This window comes from Gymnodraco acuticeps, unplaced genomic scaffold (genome assembly GCF_902827175.1).
Source record: "Gymnodraco acuticeps unplaced genomic scaffold, fGymAcu1.1, whole genome shotgun sequence".
Lineage (NCBI taxonomy): Eukaryota > Metazoa > Chordata > Actinopteri > Perciformes > Bathydraconidae > Gymnodraco > Gymnodraco acuticeps.
The window spans coordinates 239725-261262 of NW_022992237.1; the positions used below are offsets into that span (position 1 = coordinate 239725).

The 21538-nt window shown below is 41.3% G+C and overlaps 1 protein-coding gene across 3 annotated transcripts; it reads right to left on the reverse strand.

The window, feature by feature from the left end:
* Positions 1-581: 581 nt before the first annotated feature.
* On the reverse strand, positions 582-19366 carry LOC117539924. 3 transcript variants are annotated; one of them, XM_034206280.1, is made up of 6 exons: positions 19110-19366; positions 16867-16888; positions 7567-7724; positions 6384-6576; positions 5825-5927; positions 582-1473 (listed from the first exon to the last, which is right to left on the reverse strand). In XM_034206280.1, the coding sequence occupies exons 3-6, from the start codon at positions 7719-7721 to the stop codon at positions 1355-1357; spliced, it is 570 nt and encodes a 189-aa protein (XP_034062171.1). In that variant the 5' UTR covers positions 7722-7724; positions 16867-16888; positions 19110-19366; the 3' UTR covers positions 582-1354. The 3 variants fall into 3 exon arrangements, with proteins under 3 accessions (XP_034062171.1, XP_034062172.1, XP_034062169.1); XM_034206281.1 differs by having other exon boundaries at positions 7567-7750; XM_034206278.1 differs by having other exon boundaries at positions 16867-16891.
* Between the last annotated feature and the right edge of the window lie 2172 nt (positions 19367-21538).

The following is a 21538-nucleotide window of genomic DNA, read 5'->3' on the forward strand; positions in this document are numbered from 1 at the left end:
ATCGTACATTTTCATGATTTTAAGGGGTTACAGTTATCTTTGGTTTGTATTCATTTCTAAGGAGAAAAGTCGATTAAATTATACTTTTTAGAATTTAGTTTACTATTCTATAAATAAATGTTATAATTATATCACATATAAGAACGTTTTAAAGACCTGAACACAAGCTTTATATTTACAGAGCCTTGTCCTGCATTAGTGGTTAAAAAGTAAAATAAACACTTTATTTTGTAAATAAATAAAACAGGCAGAAGCGTAAGGAGGATACGACAGATCAGTGATAAAATATTCATTGTTGTGGTGTGTAGCATTTCCTCGAGTGGCTAATTAAAAACTCAGAGGGATCAGGTGTTCTTCTCTCTGACTGATTCGAGGCCAGCAGCTCGTTAATTATCCATCACACAGGATCAGGTGAGAGGACGTTAACCTTACAGCCGTGTGGTCGAACACAAACAGAAACAGGAAGTAGAGGATCGTCTCTACCACAAGGATATGTAATTGTTAAGTTGTTAACAGTAGTCTTTTTGAATTGTATCAATCATACATCAAATAAATAATCTTATGAAGTTTAAAAAGCTTGGTAAAACAAACAAGAAAACTGTTGAATGTTAGTACAATTTTAATACACTGTAGCTGAAAAAGCCTACTTCATTAATTCTATAGTTATTTAGTTAAAATCAGGATTTTTCTGACATTCTAAACTTCATTTGGAAACCCAAATAGAGGCTTTATATTCATTTTATGAAACCGTACTTTAAATATCCCAAAACAATACTTTGTTTTTCTGTGCAAAACAACAGTTAATGATTTGATCTGTAAAGCAGGGTTGGTCTTTATTTACCTTTTCAGTCATTCAAAAGCATATACAGCATGTTTATACATTCACTAGCTAGCATAGCATAAAGGTGCTAACGTTAGATAATAATATGCTAACATACTCTGCTAACGTTTGCCCCAGAAGTTTTTAGGTATTAAAGTCTTCACCTAACCTCTCTGGGTATCAAGTAACACTTTTACGTTATGTTTAACCTCAACATTTGTATTTCAACTAACTTAAAATCCACAAAACAAGCCTCAAAGTAAATAGTAATAGGGAAATGTAGTTGTCGGACCCTCGGAGCTGACTAATGCAGCGTTTTGATTGGCCAGTCTGCATTCGAGGGGCGGGACTTAATGGAAGGTCAATTCTCACAGATAACATGCAATTTAGCCCCGAAGAACATGCCATGATCTTGAAATGGCTAACAATACCCCAAATCACAAAATGATATGAACTGTGGGAACATGGGGTTTATAACATAAAAGCATGTCCTCTCTCATTAAAGAGCGCCCCCTGGTGTCTGGAGGCTGAACTTCAGCCCAGTGAGTCGCTGGCTGACGGGCTGCTGAACACACCGTTCCTGGCGTAGAAGGTGCTCTTCACCACGGAGGATTTGGCGCGGGATGGAGTTTTGTAATCCAGAGTGTAGTCGCCTGCAGGAAGTCAGACAGCGTTAATGTGGAGGGAATATCTAAGAGGATACAGAGAACATGTGGTGACTGCTCGATATAAACACTGCCATATGCTTTTCATTCTTACCAGTGCTTGAATTGGAATGAAAAAGGTGCCAGTACTCTAAAATCAGCAACTTTTTCAAGTCAATTTTATATATACAGCCCACAAACAAGAATTTGGCTACTATAATGCTGGTGGGTTTGTCTCTTTACTACTGTATATTTTAGAAAGGTTCACTGTACTTAACATTTGTTATGATAGGCAGCGGATATGGCTAAAGCTCAGTAAGGTCAATATTAACTGAAAATATAGCAATCAAAGTCTAGATCTTCTGCTGAAGACACATGAAGCAGAGACCTTTCAGGTGAGAGCCCCTCTGGTGGTGTTCAACATTAATGACAAGGAAACAAAGCTCTGGTCAGAAGCATTTTTTATAAAAAGCTTTAACAAAATTAAGTATTTCTGTACATTTTGAATGCAATCTAACTTTCCAACTCAGAAAACGAAAAACGAAAAAGTGCCAAAAGTCTTCTCACATGGCTGAGCTGCTTTGCAATATACTTCACCACTGAAGAATACAAATATGTATAAAGTAAACTATGATGCAATCTAACTTTCCAACTCAGAAAAATGATAAAGAGCATGAACAAAGAACATGTAAAAACAAATGCTAAATGTGCACAATCTAAAATGAGAAACTGTAACTGCAAGTAACAAAGTCTGAGCCATGGTAAAGAGTTACATTGAACACCAAGCTGATCAGATAACTCCCTGGGTGGTCTGAAGTCCTTCTATCTCCAGGATCTGTACAAATCGGCACATTATGCCAAAAGTCTTCTCACTGGGTGAGCTGCTTTGCAATATACTTCACATTGTTAGAAAAGGCTCCAGAAGGCCTTGGGGACATCAGTATCAGGGGCTGGAGCTGGACAGGCTCTTTCATCAGCACTTCTCCTTCCCTTTGCCAGCCAGGACCTCACATACTGTTCCGGATTGAACTGTCCTAGTGATGGTCCATTACATTTAATGAAAACCAGGCTGGACAGTCGGCTGACAGAGAGAGCATTCCTTTTTGCAGTAAGGATATCGTTCATGCAGCTGAATGCCCGCTCACACTCACTAGTGGAGACAGCGATGGTTCGGACTGCTTTCAGTAGAGGCTCCATGGCAGCAGGTGTACGGGATGCCCTGGTTTCCTTGTATTCGCGAAAGCCCTGAACAGTCTCTCTTCTGTCCACTTTCAGCACTTCGCACAAACGTAGCACCTCTACGTCCCCATACTGTACGTCTAACTCCTCTTCAGGCCAACTTCCAGGATGGATAACTTTCATGTCCTGGATTAGCTGATTGTCCCGGGCCTCCCGGCCATGTAATGGGATTTCTCTTGTGCTGACATGAGAGGAGGTTGTGGAAGTCATTCTGTGTCTCAGATTCTCTACCATACTGCGGAAAAACTGACCTGCATGAATCTGTACAAGCCTGCCATTCTCACGCAGGGCAACACCCTTGAAGGACTTCTCAGCTAGAGCTGTATGAACTGTAGTCATGTGTGGGCCAGGCATGGTGACCATGGATTCAAAAACTCGTATTTCTCGAGTTAAGAGCCTATCTGCTGTAGGCAGTGTCATCTCTCTTTTTTGGAGTTGCCGAGAGAGGTCGCTGAGCTCTGTGAGCGCATCGTACATCAGTCCCAGATTGCTGACAAACGTTGCGGATGTGAGCACATCATCCAGGCCCTTGTACTTTGCTCTGTCTCTGGAATCCCTGCTCGTGTCGTTTGCAGCATTTGTGAAGTGATCATGAAGCACTCGGTAGTTTTCCCAGACTGCTCTGACGCTCCTTTCACTTGAAGCCACCCAGCGGATGGACAAAACACGCCCTATCACCAGGAGACGCTGTCCGACTGCTTGCGCACACTGCGCTAACTGCCTCTGATTTTTGGGGGAGGCATGGAACAAGGAATAGAATTTGTCAAAAAAGATCTGGAAATGATTGAGCCCTGAGACCTCCTTGACCACATCCCCAACTGCCAGCTCTAGACGATGATTGGAGCAGTGCCACACAAACAGGCTTGGGAATTTACTACACAACTGGGTAGCAACGCCTGTTCTCTTCCCTAGCATGACTGAAGCCCCATCACATGCAAAAGAAACGAAACACTGACCTAAAAAGTCCTCGTTAAAATCTCTTCCAAGACACTCCAGTAACGCCTTTGTGATGTCATCAGCCGTTGTTCCATCCAACTCGATCAGCTCCCAAAAAAACGTTTCGGGCTCAGCATCAACTAATGCTGAGCGTAGACACACAACAAGCACCGTTTTACCACTAATAGTGGTAGATTCATCGACCAAAACACAGAGTTTTCTTTGGTTTTCTGTAATGTCTTTTGCCATTTTTTTCTTCAGCTCATGAGCTATGTGGTCGATGATTTCGCCACAGGTTTTATTGGAGTGCAAAACCCTGCCCACGTTCAGCCCATTCAGTTTCTGTACATTCAAATCAATTGGCATGTCTGTGAATGGCCGGCTATGTTTGCCAATTTTATATGCCGTTCGAAAAACTCTGATAGTGGTGTCTAATTCAGATGTATGCATAGACTGCACTTGATGTTGAATAGTTTCACGTGAAGCAGATGTAAGGATGTCAGCAGCTTTTACATGGGCTTGTGATTCTTTATGTTCTTTGATTTTTTTTCTCAGGCTAGCTTGTTGTTTGCCCTTGTCAACACCGAAATGAGACACTGCACACTCACCCCATTCAGTTGACAGTTTCAGTCCTTGTCCAGTGTGTATTCCCAAAGATTTGACATCTCTGCATATCCGACATCCTAGCTTCTTATCTTTAAGGAGGAGCCATGCATTGGTCTTGCAAAAATATTGCACCTGGTCCGTTGTCCAGCAGTCAGGTGCATCGCTTTGCCCGGTGTTGGTGGTGGCAGTTGCGCCAGCAGCAGCTAACGTTAGAGGCTCTGGAGGAGGCGGCGGAGCTAGTGCTAATGCACTAGAACTTGGAGCAGGAGGATCAACCAAAGAAAGCTCCCCATCAGACACAATTTCCAACACAGGCACAGCATTCTCTGTATTTGAAGTTTCTTCCGGCGACAACCGCTGTCTTTTTGCACTTTTATTAATCCACGCTAACATTTTAGAAATGCTCATTTGTGACGTGACTTGCTTTCCTTCTCTCGGGGGCGTGCCTGCTCTGTTCTATCACTCTACATAGCCACCCACTGGGTGGGAGTTGCACTGCATAAACACAACACACGTGCATCTAGGTATGTAAATTGTAAAGCATTAAAACATGGTTTTACTAACAGTTTTCAGTATGTTGTTACTTCGGCATTATTATTATTATTATTATTATTTTGAAACGTGTATTACTATTAAATCACGGTCAAATAGGTTAATTTTGACATAGTCGTTTCCACCACAGTATTTACATGGAGAAGATAAGCCCCGCCCCCTCTCCAGCACGTTCTGTTTGAATGACAGGAGTAAACAGCTGACAGCCGCTGTGAAACTCCAGCGGTTAGAGCGATGAGAATGTCCGTTCGGCACCTCATGACGCACCTACTGAGTACCGGGCGGCTGTATATATATATATGGATGTATAATAAGAACGGCGGGAGAGTGTTGAGTACTGGCACGGTGCATGAGTACCGGAGTACCGCCAGCATGCCGGTACTGAGCAAGAAGTGCCGGTACTCCATGGGTCAGAACCAGAAGTGCCGGTACTGCGTACCGGTGAGTACCGGCCCAATTCCAGCACTGATTCTTACCCTGTTGCTGTTTAAACTCCTGAGTTTCCCCACAGGGATTAATACATCTCCATGTTATCTTATTTTATCCTAATATGTGTTCCTAAGTTTAATGTATATTGGTTTCAACTCAAATAAACACAGATATAAACTTAGATTTGGACAGTTTCATCCATATTAATGTGTTTTTAATCTGTAGCATCAATATGTTTTTTAAATGTCTTTCATTGAACAATATCTTTACATGCATTTTCTCTTCAACCCTCCTTCTGAGGAATAAGCAAATTCCCGGAAAGTGTGCCAGGGTTTGGAGCAACATTTTCATAGTGGTCAAACTGTCAGCATAACAACTACTGAATTTCCCCACGTGGATTAATAAAGGTCCATCTTATCTTATTTTACTTTGACGGTCATTTGATGCCATAGAGCACATGCTTTTTGGGGCTGTCCCTTCCCTGTATTGTGTTATAAAGGCGTTTGTGCATGTAAATGGAGTGCAAAGGCTAAAGTCATACTGTATCAGACACTGATATACACCTGAACATCAGCAGGATATGTCCTCGTTAACTCACCCAGCCTCCAGCCGTACTCCCAGGACGAGAGCAGAGGAAAGTCAAACTTCTCCTCGGGTCGGATGTTTCCTCGTCTCTGCAGGTACAGGCGGCGCCCTTTACCCTGCGGAGGACACCAACGTTACAGAATAACACAAACTAACCTTCTATTTTATTTGTATTTACTATTTCATCTGTTGTATCTGTTCGATGTCCTATATATATGTTGCACTGTTTGAGGAGCCTGTGAACTAAGATTTTCATTGACATATCTACACTGTAGCTAATGTACAAATGACAATAAAGCCTTGAATCTTGGATCTTGAATCCCTCTGTCCTGCAAGGTCAAATGACAGTTTCTCTCCATGGAGCACGGTTGATTTGAATAGAGCATACAGTAGATAACAAAGTCCATTATTTTAAGGTAAAGAGGGGACATTTCCTATAAGTATAACGTTCACTTGAACTGCTTTAGGAGTCTAAAATATACCCACAGCAGAACATGGCTCAACCTCATACACTGACTATGGAGAAAAACCTAATTTAACCACTCTTGAAACACCCAAACTTGTATTCATACGTGGTGCGATGAGTCCTGGTAGAGAGCGTTTCTGGTCTTTGGAGAGACTGGCCTCATGAGGGGGGAGACATTGGGAAGACCCTCCCCCTCCGGAGAGATCTCAGGAGGAGGGAGATGAGGAGGAGGAGGAAGAGGAGGAAGAGGAAGGCCGCTCTGCTTCTTGTTTGTCCTGGTGACAGGAGGCAGGACAGCTCTAGTAAATGAAGCAGAAACACGAGAGGTTTAACCAAGAAGTGTCCATTATACATCTGCAATTAACAATTTTCAGGACTGGCCCACTAAAACATAAAACCCGAAAATGAAAAAGCATTTTAGCAATTTGGGTTCCTTTGTCTGAGCCTAAAATAAGGTCTGTGGTTAACACGGGCTGAAGAGATTTTTTGCAAAGTTACCCAGTCACATCTCTACCTCTAAACTGTTTGAAAACCCAAAGCTTTATATCCATTTTATGAAACCATACTTTTTTAGTGAAACAGTTAACGATTTGATCTGTAAAGCAGAGTTGGACTTTATTTACCATTTTAGTCATTACAAAGCATATACAGCATGTTTATACATTCAGTAGCTAGCATAGCATAAAAGTGCTAATGTTAGATAATAGTGTGCTAACATACGCTGCTAATGTTTGCCCCAGAAGTTTCGAGGTGTTAGAAACCTAGAAATCTTCATCCAACCTCTCTAAGTATCAAGTGACACTTTTACACAATGCTTAACTTCAATGTGTTTTTCAATCACCCATGTTGAGCTCACTCAAATATAAAACCCGAAAATGAAAAAAACATTTTAGCACTTTGGGTTCCTTTGTCTGAGCCTGAAATAAGGTCTGTGGTTAACACGGGCTGAAGAGATTTGGAAAGTTTCCCAGTCAAATCTCTGAATCCCATTCTGTGGATGAACCAGGGAGATGCTGCCTTCAGGGTCAACCTACTAAAATACTCCTCCATTGAAAAACACTAAAAACTATGTTTATAATGTTCCTGTATTTAAGTATGTGTAATGTGTCCTTGAGAGAGGAGGATCTTCACATTGTAGATTTGAGGATTAAAAAAACACTTGACCTGAGGTTATGTTTCTGTTGTTGTATTTTATACTGATATGTATCAAATTGCACTGTACCTATGTAATAAACAATGTACATATGTCCAACATTAACTAGATCAGTTTTAAATAATTCAAAGCTCACTGTGTGTTGCCGGGCAGATTAGTCCCCTCGGTGCTGATGTTTTGGGGATCGTTGGAGGGGTACAGGTGGCTGTAGCGTTTCTTCCAGGACAAACGGGTCAACATCTCCTTCTGGATCTGCTCTCTGTAGCAGTTCTGGCTCTGTGTCGTCAGCATCTCCTGCCAGAAAGCTTCACTTAGCAACTCTGTGTGACATTTAGACACCATTTGATATCTACTTCCATCTTTATGAGACTACATTTAAAGGCGTGTTGGGATTGGTGGACATTGTTTACCAATCCCAACATCCATGAATCCATCCATTACATTACACGTTACTTGTTAGACGCTTTTATCCAGAGCGACTTACATACTCAATACTGTGGACAATCCCCACAGGAGCAATTTGGGGTGAAGTGTCTCAGGGACACAACAACATGCTGACTGCAGTGGGGTTTGAACCTGTGACCCCCTGATCCGAACACCTACGCACCATACACTGCGCCACACGCCTCCGTTCATATGCTCAATGCTTTTTTATTATAGTTTTCTTCAAATAGTTTTCCATCTCTGTTTTTAATTTTTGTTTTATTTTTATGTATGCACCATAACACCAAGTCAAATGGTGTGGTGCAGGGACGCGTCCTAAAACCCGGGAATAAGCTGCGCATGAGTTCCCTCGACAAAAAAGCAATGGGATTTATATTTTGGAAGATAGCTCGAAATAAGGTCTGTGGAAAACTAACCTGTTTGATAAATGCACGTTTTGTTCAGCCGGATAATCTCTGCATGTCTACCCTACTTTTATAATTTTCTAATCATAAATCTAATAGCCAGAAGCAAAAGGCTAACGTTATGCTATAAAGGAACTACAGCCGAGTCCAGCAGCACGACTTCAACGTCACGCCAACTTAAGATCGATATTCAAACATACAGATTCAAATGGTTGAAGCGTTTGTTTGAACACTCTGCAGGAGGCAGGGACTTGCTTTCAAGCAGAACAGAAACTAACTCAGAGGAGAGTTTACGTGTTCGGCGTAATGACGTACAACGTCCTCCACAACTTCTGTAGTCCTATTCAGCCACTTGGTAACAACCATCGTTTTTCAGACACGTAAACTCTTCAAAAATCACCAGTGGGGTCACTGCTGATGGATTTAATGCCGTAGAACAAAATGTGATCCGTCTCTTAAACGTGTCAACCACAGATTATTATTATTAATATTCCAGCTATTTTCTAAAATCTTATGGAGAAATCCCATTGACTCTGAGACGAGGGAACCGGACGTGGTAAAATGCTAACTCACTTCCTGGTTTTAGGACTCGTCACATGACTTCACGTCACCACCGCTAAGCTAAAGGTGGCTAATGTTGGGCTATAATGGAACTGAAGCACGGTCACATGACTTCACGGCACCACCGCTAAGCTAAAGGAGGCTAATGGAACTGTAGTAGATCGCGTTCACACCGGAATAAGTCCCTGAGGGAGGATTACGCAAATGAAACTCCCCCGGAGTTGGGAACTGGGCCAGTCCGACTGGCTTCTACTGAAGCCTTCCGAGTAAATCGCCAGAAGCGCCGACACCTCCTCATCTCCACCGCTCCCATCAGTGGCGGAACAAGGTTGTGATTGGCCCCTGTGCAAATATTGTTTTGGTGCCCCCCCCCATCGCCCCAAACATAAGCGCACACTGATGCGCTCACACACGCACAGACATACCCTCTCTCTTGTCCTTTCTCTTTTGAGCGCTGCTCTTGTGCTTTGGTTTGCTGTACATTATAAATGCTAGCTATTACATTTTTCATAATGTAGTTAGCAGCAGCAAGTTTGCTGCTGCTAACTACAGTACAGTACAGGTTGATTAAACGGTTCGCTCGTCACGCAAGGTATCACGTGACATTAAAGGGAGCAAAGTCATTGGACAGACACATTACAAATGAATTTAGGTTGCTTGGTTACTTTGAAGACTGCGTGAACCGGTCAATGCCATTGGGCACCTGACCGGCTCTGGGCCCCGGTGCGTTGCAAAGGCTGCACCGTCGAGTTACGCCACTGGCTCCCATGTTTTATTTTGTGTTGCCATAAGTTAGTCTCTCTCCGTTGGTGCGCTGGGCTAATGCTAATAATGCTAATGCGAGCAAATAAAATGGCGGCTTCACAAAACTTTTCTGAGTTTTACGGGGCGTGGTTTGCAATTCGCCCAGCCAATCAGAAATTGGAACCTTTTTCTCCCAATGAAAGTACCTGCTCTCTAGCAGGGACTGAAAGGGGGTGAAAAGGTTTGCAAAAACTAGGTTCTAGTTCCAGATCTTTTTGGTGTGAATGCAAAATCCCAAGAACTATCGGAACTATTGCTGGGAAAAGTACTCCGGTGTGAAAGCGCCTATTGACTTGACAGATATATGAGTTTGGTTTGTGAAACACTACGTGAGCCTACTTCACCTACAAGTTTACATACAATAAATCAGTTTATATTTGAACTCAAACACCACTTCAACCTTTGATCCAGCAGGATCCACCCAGGAAACAGTTTGTTATTCTCCCTCACTGCAGAGAGACAGACAGACTGAAAAACAGACGCTCACATTCACCTTCAGACCAAACTAACAACTTAGGAAACTACAACACTGCTGCTTCAACCTGCGGACCCTCCACCCCCTGAAGGTGAGTCTGACTCCAATGAATTTCAGTGAAGTCAGTAGAGGAGGGGGAGGGAGCCATGACTGACTGTACTTCCTGTCTGCTGTGTTTTAGCTTCACTCAGAGACAACATGGCTTCCAGGTTATAGGAAGATCTCTGCTTTTATCCAAGTAACATCATGTACATCAAATATGCTGAACTGCTTCCTTTAGAGGAAATAAGAGATATATTTATTCTTTACATTTTATGTAAATGATCTCACCCAGATTCAGACCTTTATGTCAGGTGATAGTTCAACCTTCTCTGTTTTTATTTATGTCATTATAAATTGTTCATTTGTGATTTGTGCATGATGGGAAAATAAATAAATAATATGTTTAATCCAACTGCAAGTTTGAGCGGCGAATAATTTATCAGACTCAAAATAAAATGCATTTTGATTTCCATTCCAGACAATATTGTTTTTAAAACGTTGAAATCAGAGTTTTATTACATGCAATTTTTACATTTTAAACTTGTATAATCATATGAAACATACAGAGTTACTGGGTTTAAGTGAAAACTGCAGTCATTAAACCGCTCTTAAAAAAGAATAATCTAGATGCTTCAGTAATGAACAATTACAGGCCCATATCAAACCTCCCATTTCTAGGTAAAATCATTGAAAAAGTTGTTTTTCAACAGTTGAGTAATTTCTTGCATTTAAATAACTGTTTCAATGTGTTCCAGTCAGGCTTTCGTCCAAACCACAGCACTGAGACTGCTCTTGTAAAGGTCTTAATGACATCCACTTAAACACAGACAGTGGCAGAACTTCAGTGTTAGTATTATTAGATCTCAGTGCTGCGTTTGACACTGTTGACCACAACATATTACTAGACCGACTGGAAAACTGGGTGGGACTTTCGGAAACAGTTCTAAATTGGTTTGAATCCTACTTAAAGGACAGAAACAACTTTGTTGACAAATATGACATGTGGGGTTCCTCAAGGCTCCATCTTGGGGCCTCTTCTCTTTAACATCTACATGCTACCACTGGCTCAGATAATGAAGAACAACAAAATAAGTTACCATAGCTATGCAGATGACACACAAATGTACGTAACAATTTCACCAGGAGACTATGCTCCAATTCAAACACTGAGTAAGTGCATTGAACAAATCAATGACTGGATGTGTCAGAACTTTCTCCAATTAAACAAAGATAAAACTGAGGTAATTGTTTTTGGAGCCAAGTCAGAACGTATAAAAGTTAGCGCTGAGCTTCAGTCTGCAATGTTCAAAACAACAGATAAAGCCAGAAATCTAGGTGTAGTCATGGACTCTGACCTGAGTTTCAACAGTCACATTAAAACAGTTACTAAATCAGCCTACTATCACCTAAAGAATATATCTAGGATTAAAAGACTAATGTCACAGCAGGATTTGGAAAAACTTGTCCATGCTTCTATCTTCAGTAGACTCGACTACTGCAATGGTGTCTTCACAGGTCTCACTAAAAAATCTATTAGGAAGCTGCAGCTGATTCAGAACGCCGCTGCTCGAGTCCTCACTAACACTAAGAAAGTGGATCACATCACTCCTGTTCTGAAGTCTTTACACTGGCTTCCTGTGTGTCAAAGAATAGATTTCAAAATACTGCTGCTGGTTTATAAAGCACTGAATGGTTTTGGCCCAAAATACATTTCTGACCTCCTGCTAAATTATGAACCATCCAGATCTCTCAGGTCTTCAGGGACTGGTCAGCTTTCTGTCCCCAGAGTCAGAACTAAACATGGTGAAGCAGCGTTCAGTTATTATGCTCCAAATATCTGGAACAAACTCCCAGAAACCTGCAGGTCTGCTGCAACTCTGACTACTTTTAAATCCAGCAAGAAGACTTTTCTTTTTGTCGCTGCTTTTAATTGAACTATTCATATCTTAGACTGCACTGTAACTTGTATCCATGTATTTTTTCTTTTAATGTTTATTTTATTAGCTTTTCTTTTTAATGACTGATTTTAAATGCCTTTTTCTTAATCTCTTTCATTTTTTGTAAAGCACTTTGAATTGCCTTGTGTTGAAAAGTGCTATATAAATAAACTTGCCTTGCCTTGCCTTTAAGTGAACTCCCTGACAGACCTCTTCGTCAGGGAATAAAATAAATGTTTCAGGACAGCAGGAACTCTGCATATCTTCCCTCACAAACTGAAAACTGTTTCCATTGTATCTTGGCAATTCAATTCTTGGATAAAAAAGCACTTTAAAGAGTTATTTTAGGCTTAGGGTGTCAAAGAATTTCTTAACCTGATAATAAACCTGATTCTGAGTCTGATTGACAATGTCATCATCCTAACATTTACACTGTAAAACATTACCATGATTTCACAATATGTAGCTCTAATATTTTACAATAAATTACTGTTTTACCACTTTACAGTCTTTACCTGTGATGTTCACAATATAATACTGTAATTTTGAATTTCACAGTGAAATCAATACATTCACAGTTAATTACTGTGAATGTACAGGATCAATGATTACCAGGATTTCACAATATGTTACTGTATTTTTTCATAGTAAAATACTGTATTCAGACCATCCTCTGTGATAACACAACACATTAAGTGATTTTCTTGCTTTCATCGCTCTTGCTTGGCTTTAAATACTAATTTATTTCTTTGGTGCAGGTTTTACTTAAATTGAAAGGGGCACCGCTGCATGTGCCTTAAAATAAACTATGCAACATATCAATCTATGTAAAATCGTTGTCTTGGCTTATTGCTTTCAGGTGCCTCCTGGGCCTTAACCCTGAGATGGGCTCGAAAGTCAAAAAGAGGCATGGCAATTTAAACCCCCATGTCAGCACATTCTTCAGAAAAATGGTTGACTTCGAGTGGATGTCTGTGTAGACATGCGTTACGTGCTCCCCTCCTTGTTTTCTTTTCTGTCTCCCTGCTGCCCAGGTGCACCTGGTCTGCCGCTGGCTCCGCCTCTGCCCAGGTGCACCTGGGCCTTTTCTCATTTCATCAAATCCCCCTCCTCGACTCCTCGGTCCTCCGGTAGTGACCCGGAAATGAATTTTAGCGTGCCATGTTGAAGGACATCTAATTTCTCTAAATGCACTTCGAGGACCGAGGATCGAGCGTCGAGGAGGCTCTCTGGAGGAGCTATAACCGAGGAGACACTGATGGGTCCTCCACGGCTCCTTCGCGGATGCATTTCCGGGAACAGAGATGTTTCAAAAAGTCGTGACGCACGGCCGGACTTATCTCAGCCAATGATATCTCTGCATGCATCCCCTGGATATTATTTTATTAACTGCTTTCATCGCGTCGCAATGTTTCCAGAGAGAACAGCTGAGAGGTCCATGCAGAAAGCAGAGCAGTATGTAAAATATATATCACTCAGTATAACAGGCCTACTCTCTTTATTTGCTTTAGTTTAGTAGATATCTACAAACAAAGAGTCCAGATTTTTCTAAGACCATTTAGTGCTTCACATAATAAAATACACAACGGCTGAAGCCTGATTATGCTTTAGGAGCTGCAGGTGTGTGTGTGGTACAGTGTGTAGGTGTGTGTGTGGTACATTGTGTAGGTGTGTGTTGTACAGTGTGTACGTAGATGTAAATACAACTTTTGGCCGGTAATTTATTTTCCTCATTGTAGCGACCAGAGAGGGGAGAGGGGGGAGGGATATATCCAGTCTCTGATAGTGTTACGTTATTATGAGAGTGCTCTGTTTGATTCTGAAATTGTACATATTTATATAAATATATACATATATGTATATATGTGTGTGTGTGTGTGTGTGTGTGTGTGTGTGTGTGTGTGTGTGTGTGTGTGTGTGTGTGTGTGTGTGTGTGTGTGTGTGTCCGCATCTGTAGCCTGTTATTGTCTCATTATACCGCACTGTGAATGAATCAAAGTAAATATATAAGTGGTCATGAACATCTGTCCATCAGGCTGCTGTGCCTCCTGTCATCATTAATGTCTCTTTAAAATGACCGCTCAGAGGAGAGGAGTTCTCATTTCTCTAACCGCCTGCTGCTTCCCCTCCTCTCTCCTCGGTTCCCCTCCTCGGCTCCTCCGCTCGCATCTCCTGTGGGCGGGACTAAGTCTCGAGAATAGGAGTCGAGGATAGGAGTCGAGGAGGGGAGTTAGAGAAATGAGAAAGGGCCCTGGTCTGCCCCTGGCTCCGCCTCTGCCCAGGTGTTCCAAATTCCACTCAGCCGTGTATATAAAGAGAAGCTGGAGGAGAAGGATGTCTCGCCTATCCTAATGCCGGGAGACACTCTCCTTAGAATACCTCTTTGCCATTTTGAGCTGTACGCCATATTTTTGCAGATGTGTTTATGTTTAGCCTGGAGGACCTGGTAGTCCAGTTTTCGCAGCTTTATTTTGTTTCCCATAGGGTTTATAATTGATTTCTGGTTAGGGGGGAGCTCTGGGTCCTATGGCCCGTGGTGTGGCTGGCTCGGGTTCCCTCCTTCTGTTTGTTCCTTTTGGCCAGTCCTCCAGACCTCTTTTTGTTTCCCATTTCGCTTGTGTGAGCAAACGGCTGATTATCAATAAATGCTCGTTACCAAGTACCGGTTATTGCATGTATTCTTTCATGTTGCGGGTCTCAGCGTGAGCCACTACCGCGGAGTAGAGGTAGGGGCCGTAACAACATGTCCAAGACACTGTGAAATGTACTTTGCACTTCAATGGAGTAATACAAAGTTAAAATAGGCATTTTCTTTGTTGATTGAGCTGATTGAATTGTGTATGGTAAAATCCCAGTTAGTCAAATTTACAATATATTATCATATTATTTACATTTTTATATTTACAGTAAATTACTGGCTACTGTGTTGCATTACTCCTACAGTAAAAGTGTGAAAATAGAGGTAATTACTGTAATGTATGTACAGCAAGGTACCATAATACCACAGCTCTGTACTGCTATATCACAGTAATTCCATGGGCATGGCAACTGCAAAGTCACAGTATTTAGTTGTACTTTTATTCAAATTTACTGTAAAATATCTACAGTAAATTACTGTGAAATATTTACAGTAAATTACTGTGAAATCCATGTAACTAGTAGCCAGCAATTTACTGTAATTTTACAGCCAAACATTTTACAGTGTAGATAACAGGATTGTTTTCTTTGCATCTAAAGTAAATGACATTCAATTATTAGTTAAAGGTGGGGTAGGTAATTTTGGAGAAACCAGCTCGAGTGCGCTAGAATTTGAAAATACACAGCCAGAACAAATCTGCCACTTCCTTACAGAGCCCCTCCTCCAACACACACGAACGCGCACATGACCAATGAGGGCACGAGATGAGTTTGTGCCCAGATGGAAGGCTGACAGGCAGGTAGGCCATCCAGTTACTTTAGCCGGGCCGACTCAGATGATTGGTCGTGCTTTTTACAGTGCTACGGCTTCCACAGATGACTTTTTTGTATGGATTTTTTGTCAAAGCACTTAAAGGTCCCATGTCATGCCATATTCCACTGATCATAATTCCATTGTTGTGGTCTACTAGAATAGATTTATACTGTGCAATTTTCCAAACTCACATTGGTTGCGCATACAGCATCTCTGTAAAGTATGTGTATTCAGCATTATTCACTCTCTCCACTAAACGGCTCGTTGCAGCTCTTGCCCCCCCCCCCCCCCCCCCCCCCCCCCCTCCCTCCCTCCCTGTGAGCCCAGTGTGCTCCGATTGGTCGGGACCCGTCGGGACCCGTCGGGACGTTGTGAATCGCGCTGAGCTCCGTGGAGGTGTGATTTCCTTGTTTAGCGATACACAGCCAAACTCATCCTGAGCACACACAAAGTCACAGCCGAAGTACAAACAATAAGTGTGGCTTGATATTGAGTAAGAAAAAGGTTGATAAACGCAGAGAGAATGGGTCTGCAGGGAGAATTTTGCCGCGATCCCAACTGTCTGTTATCAGCCTGCAGCCAGGGAGGAGAAATCAGCAGAGCTGCCTGCAGCACTGAGTGTGTGAGGAAGTCCGTGGATTGGTCAATTTGGACCAATCAGCGGGGGCTTAACGTAACGGCTCCGCGGAAGTAACGTAACGGCTCCACGGATTGGTCCATTTAGTTCCGGGACGACATGACATCATGATGTACCCGGAAGAATCAAATGGACAGTGACGTTTCTCCAACGAGGCGTTTTGGGGAGGTATTTTCTGTGTTAGAGTTTTACTCGCTACAGGGTGTACTTTGAGGGTTTTGACTCTGCACACCATTTACATGCAGAAAAACCTTCATAACACAAGGGGACGGGTAATAACCGGAAAAGCATGACATGTCACCTTTAAGATATTCATTGCTATCGGGATGTTAAGAGCATTCCATGGAATATAACAACAAGTGTATCTCGAGCTGGTTTCTCAAACTTACCTACCCCACCTTTAATTAGAGATAACAAGAAAGCAATGTTTCAGAAAGCAAACATAATATGTGAAGGTCTTCATCTTGTAATCTCATAAACAAGGAGATCTTTAGAAAACTAATACAACAAAAACGCCTTCACTGGAAAATGGAAAAAAATAACACACTGATCTCTTTCATGATTAAAAGAACAATAAGTACAATAAGCAAAAACGTAACTAGTGAAAACAGGTGTAGCGCTGCGGCTACAATCCCATTAAAGAACAATTTAATAAAATAACTGTTAAATATCTTCATTTACCTCTGTTGTTCCTGCTGCTGAGCTGCTTCTCACGGAGGAAAAGAGAAGAGGATCAGATAACTCACTGTAACGTAAGGAAACACACACACACACACACACACACACACACACACACACACACACACACACACACACACACACACACACACACACACACACACACACACACACACACACACACACCCCCACCCTGTAACCCTAACCCTTTGTCTATGCCTTGACCTTTGCTGATGAGCGCCCCCTGTGGCCACAAATGGCATCTATGCAATATTCAATATTATCATCACATAATTGATTATAAGAGAATCAGTATCTTATTTTACAAAGACTTAAAGCAATATGGCACCACTATTAAAAACATTAGGAATACAAAGGCAACTAAACGCAACTTTGTATAATTTCAAATATGTTATTTCAAATGATACCGTTTGCTTTTTTGTTTTCTTCTTTATTTGTATGTTTACCTGTGTACCCAAAGTGATGGAAAGTTGATTTACTCAAGGACTTTTCTTAGGTACATCTTTGAGGTACATGACTTTACTTGAGTATTATATATATAATAGAAGTAGAGTAAATATACTCATTTGTGGGTAAAGGACTAAAGGATATTTAGCTGGCCGTAAATAATGTTATCTTACCCTTTACCAGCTGCAACATTAAAAGAATAGACACATGAATGCATCAATAGTTATAAGACAGTCATATAATATATAATTAAGCAATAGCTCACGACAGGCCGTGGTATATGGTCATTATACCTAATTAAAAACGGCCATTGCTTTTATAAAACGGTTAACAAAGTATGGCAATATGAAATAAAAATACATACTCCAATTTAAATAGCTTTTATTAGTAAATAATGATGTTCAAAATAAAATAGTGCGAGGTGGTTGCTATGCAACAACACTAACAGCTAGCGAACATATTAGACAGAGAACAATGATCGATTATTTAGCTATTTATTTAAATTCATGTGTATGTTGCCGTTTATTGTGCACCCACTGAAAAACTGTCCAGCGTCAGTAGCATGGCTTACGTGGTTACTTGTATAGGTTGAGGTTGTTCTAGGCCAGGGGTGTCAAACTCAAGGCCCGGGAGCCAAACCCGGCCCGCCACTTCATTTTATGTGGCCCACAAGAGCTTGCAAAGAATATCATAAGTTTATTATAATGTTACGTGCCGCTTTACAGGAGAACGTTGCCCATAAACTACATGTCCCACAATACATCTAATTTTGTGACATGCACAATGAAGAGACTTGCAATGATTTGCCCTAGACTTCTGCTTTCAGACGTAGTTAATTATGAAGTTATTACCCTATCCGATAATAATCTAATGCAGAGGCAATATTGCAAAAATATACATTATTTCATATTTATTATGTATATTTATCTAAGTATATTTATATAGTCTTAAAGTTACCACCGGCCCTTTGAGTGCAACCATAATTCTAATGTGGCCCGCGATGAAATAGAGTTTGACACCGCTGTTCTAGGCTGTTGCTTGGCGTGGCAAGAATATTGCTCCACTTTCTCCGGTCCCCGAGATTGGGCTTCCAGTAGCTCTGGAGAGGGCTTTCGCACCTGTGGCCACTAACGGTCATCATTTCTCTGCTTTGTTTCAAGACCCGCGTCAGAAAGCTTTTGAATGGCGCTACTTTTCCAGTTGGTCTACCTGCTCTTCACGTAGCTCTGCATGTCGTCGTTTAGGTGCTTTCTGGAGATAGGCACTGCTCAATCCACTCCTCCATAGTAAGACCCCCCGGAGGTCGAAGTTAACCTTAAAGGGGACCTATCATGCAAAATGTACTTTTGTACGTCTTTTATACATGAATATGTGTCCCCGGTGTGTCAGGGAACTCACCAAGTGTCAGAAAACACAACCCTCTCTCTTTTCCTCCATACCCAAATCTCTAAAAACGGGGCTGCAATGGAGCTGATACAGATTTGAATCTGACGTCAGAAAAGGGGTGCTCCTATCAGGGGAATGAGAGACCGCTCGAAAGCGCTGGAGACGCTGTTGTACACATGCCAGGCCTGTAAGTGGCGCTGTAGTCTGCCACAAAAGCAGCGAAGAAGACTTCCCGTGCACGGTTGCCATGGTTGCCCTTCTGTTTATTCTCCGCTCTGGCTCTTTTTCTCCCTCCCCGAGGCAAGCGTTTGCTCCTGCTGTTGTTATTCATTGCAATCCCTCCCTCGCTGTAATTCTCTCCGGTAGTCCACCAGCAGATGAAAAACACTCACCTCTCCGCCTCTTCCAAGGAACGAGGGGACCGTGCGGCAGAGTTTCAGTTAGATTTTTTTTCGCCGGTCAATATGTCTGTAGCATTTCCCTCCGAATAATGGTCGTAGGCTTTACTTTACTGATTAATTAGAATGTATTTGTAACTCCAGACCCAACGTAAGAGCTTGAGCCTCTTCGGGGGGTGCTAACATTTAAATATAAAGTCCATTCTTCTCTATCTCCGCCGTTACATAGAACATATTACTTTCTCCGTCACCTTGTTTCCAATGCCACAACAACTTCCTGTCAGCCGCGTGAACTTGCCTTCAAAATAAAAGCATAAATGAAAAAAGAAGTTCACCTAAATTACATTATAAGATATATATAAAACTGCAACGAAAGCAACAAAAACAATGCAACATCCCCTTCAGTCTCAAATAACACAAATTGGGTTTTCTACAATGTCCGTTAAAGTTTAAATCTTCTGGACAAAACTAGAAAAGTGCCGGTCAAAGGTCTTCTTTGTTATTTATTGAGCTTTAAAACAAATGAATAACGACTCTATATAATCATATAAGAATAAAACACGGAGGATGGAGATCTCTTTTCCTCCCCCTCTTCTGACAGCCCAGCAGCTGATCTCAAAGCACGCTCCCCTCTCCTGCAGGGGGGCGTGGTCAGCTGCAGCTCATTTGCATTAAAGCCACGTCACAGAATCAGCCCTTGCAAAAACAGGTCTGGAACAGAGCATATAGAGCGAAATGAGGCATGGCTAAAATGCATGATCTGTTTGATATTTTCAAAGAAAAAACTTCACCGACATGTTTTATATAGGTATGGCCCTACAATATATTATTCAAATATAGCATGATAGGTCCACTTTAAATGTTTCCATCTAAGCTTTGTTAGTTAGTTAGTTAGTTAGTTTCGTAACGGACGTAATGTAACAGTTGTAACGGTTGTAGCTTTTCTACCTTTTTCTTTTACAGCAATATGCAACATTAAAAGCTTAATAACAACAGCATTTATTTTTGTAATTAATAAAAGATTAATTTCCCAGTAAAATCTCTATAAAAAGTAGAGACCTTTGACAGGAGAGGAAGACGAGTTGAATGCTAGAAAATGTACAATAGCACTTGATTTGTCAGAAAACTATTTACACGATAATCTTACTAAATATATTTTGACCTGACGAGAAGAACGACAAGCTTCTGTTTGTGAAGAACATTTAAAATGTTTGTTAATATTGTTTATATTTATTTGTGTGGTCAGAAGACACAGCTGGGTAAAATCTGAATACAGGACAATGCCAAATAATGTCAAATAAATGTATTTAAAGTGTTAAAGTTTACAATGTTCTATTGTGTCCTACATCACCTGTGCCACTGTGAAATACCTGAATTGAGTATTGGATTGTTTTGAACATTTTTATATCGTATTGGCCGAAATAAATTATGAGTTTTCTCAAAATTAAGCTTAGAAAAGTTGTGTTTTATTACAATAAGAGCAATAGCGTTTCTGAAATTCACAGCAGTGTAAATTATTTGTAGTGCTGCACTGAATTGTGGGATATCTGTAGCTTTAAAGGGATATTTCGGATGTTTTGTTGGGTTTTATGAAGCAGCAAAACGTATTTTTCACTCTTTGTAAGTGTGTACTATTTCTTTAAATATTGTCACTGTATTTCCTGTCACACAGCAGAGAGCGTGAGTCACACACTTTGTTCAAAATGTATGAAAACTCAACTACATTTTGACAAATGTGTAAATATATAAATGCAATCGTCATTATTCGTACAGTGCTACTGTTAAGCGGCATGTATAATAAACTGTTTATATTCTTTGCGAGCTGTTGCGGACCACATACAATGACTTTGACACACCTGGCTTAGGCCTTGTAACAAATTCAGCACTTACAATGGGATGACTTGCTTGAAGTGAATATATCTGCACTTTCCTTGTTATTCAGAGTTTAATTCACTATGTTTTTGTATTTAATGTAAGTCACTTTGGATCAAAGGCTCAGCAAATGAACATGTAATGTAACGTAGCTGGAGAGGGGCCAGTTTGACACTGCCGATGAGTCTTTGAGCAAGGCACCAAACCACTTGCTTTGTCACCTCTCCATAGGTCCTGTTTGTGCGTTGTAGGAGCAGACACAATAGTGGTGGCTCAAAGCCCACCTGTGCTCCGCGCCGTCCGTTAGATGAGCCTGGTCAGATTGATAAAAGAGGGAGTTCAACACACCGGCATAAAGTTATAACAATAATCAGATTTTAATGGTAAAAAACACCAATACAAGTTTACAGAGTACTCCGGACTCCCAGTTCTACTGCTGTGCGATACAGGTATCGGGACCAGCCAGTCAGAAACAGGGGGCCCTTTGCATGAAGAAACAACAGTATATATGGACATATTTGGAGGTGGAGATGTGTCGGCTCTTCCGTCCC

Bases quoted from the DNA above. Each gene is read 5' to 3' on its own strand.
- LOC117539924 (XM_034206280.1), bottom strand. From the start codon at position 7,721: ATGCTGACGACACAGAGCCAGAACTGCTACAGAGAGCAGATCCAGAAG. The intron at 6,577-7,566 runs GTGAGCTTTGAA...TTCATTTACTAG, and splicing joins AATCTGCCCGGCAACACACA to AGCTGTCCTGCCTCCTGTCA. The intron at 5,928-6,383 runs GTATGAATACAA...TGTCCTCCGCAG, and splicing joins ACCAGGACTCATCGCACCAC to GGTAAAGGGCGCCGCCTGTA.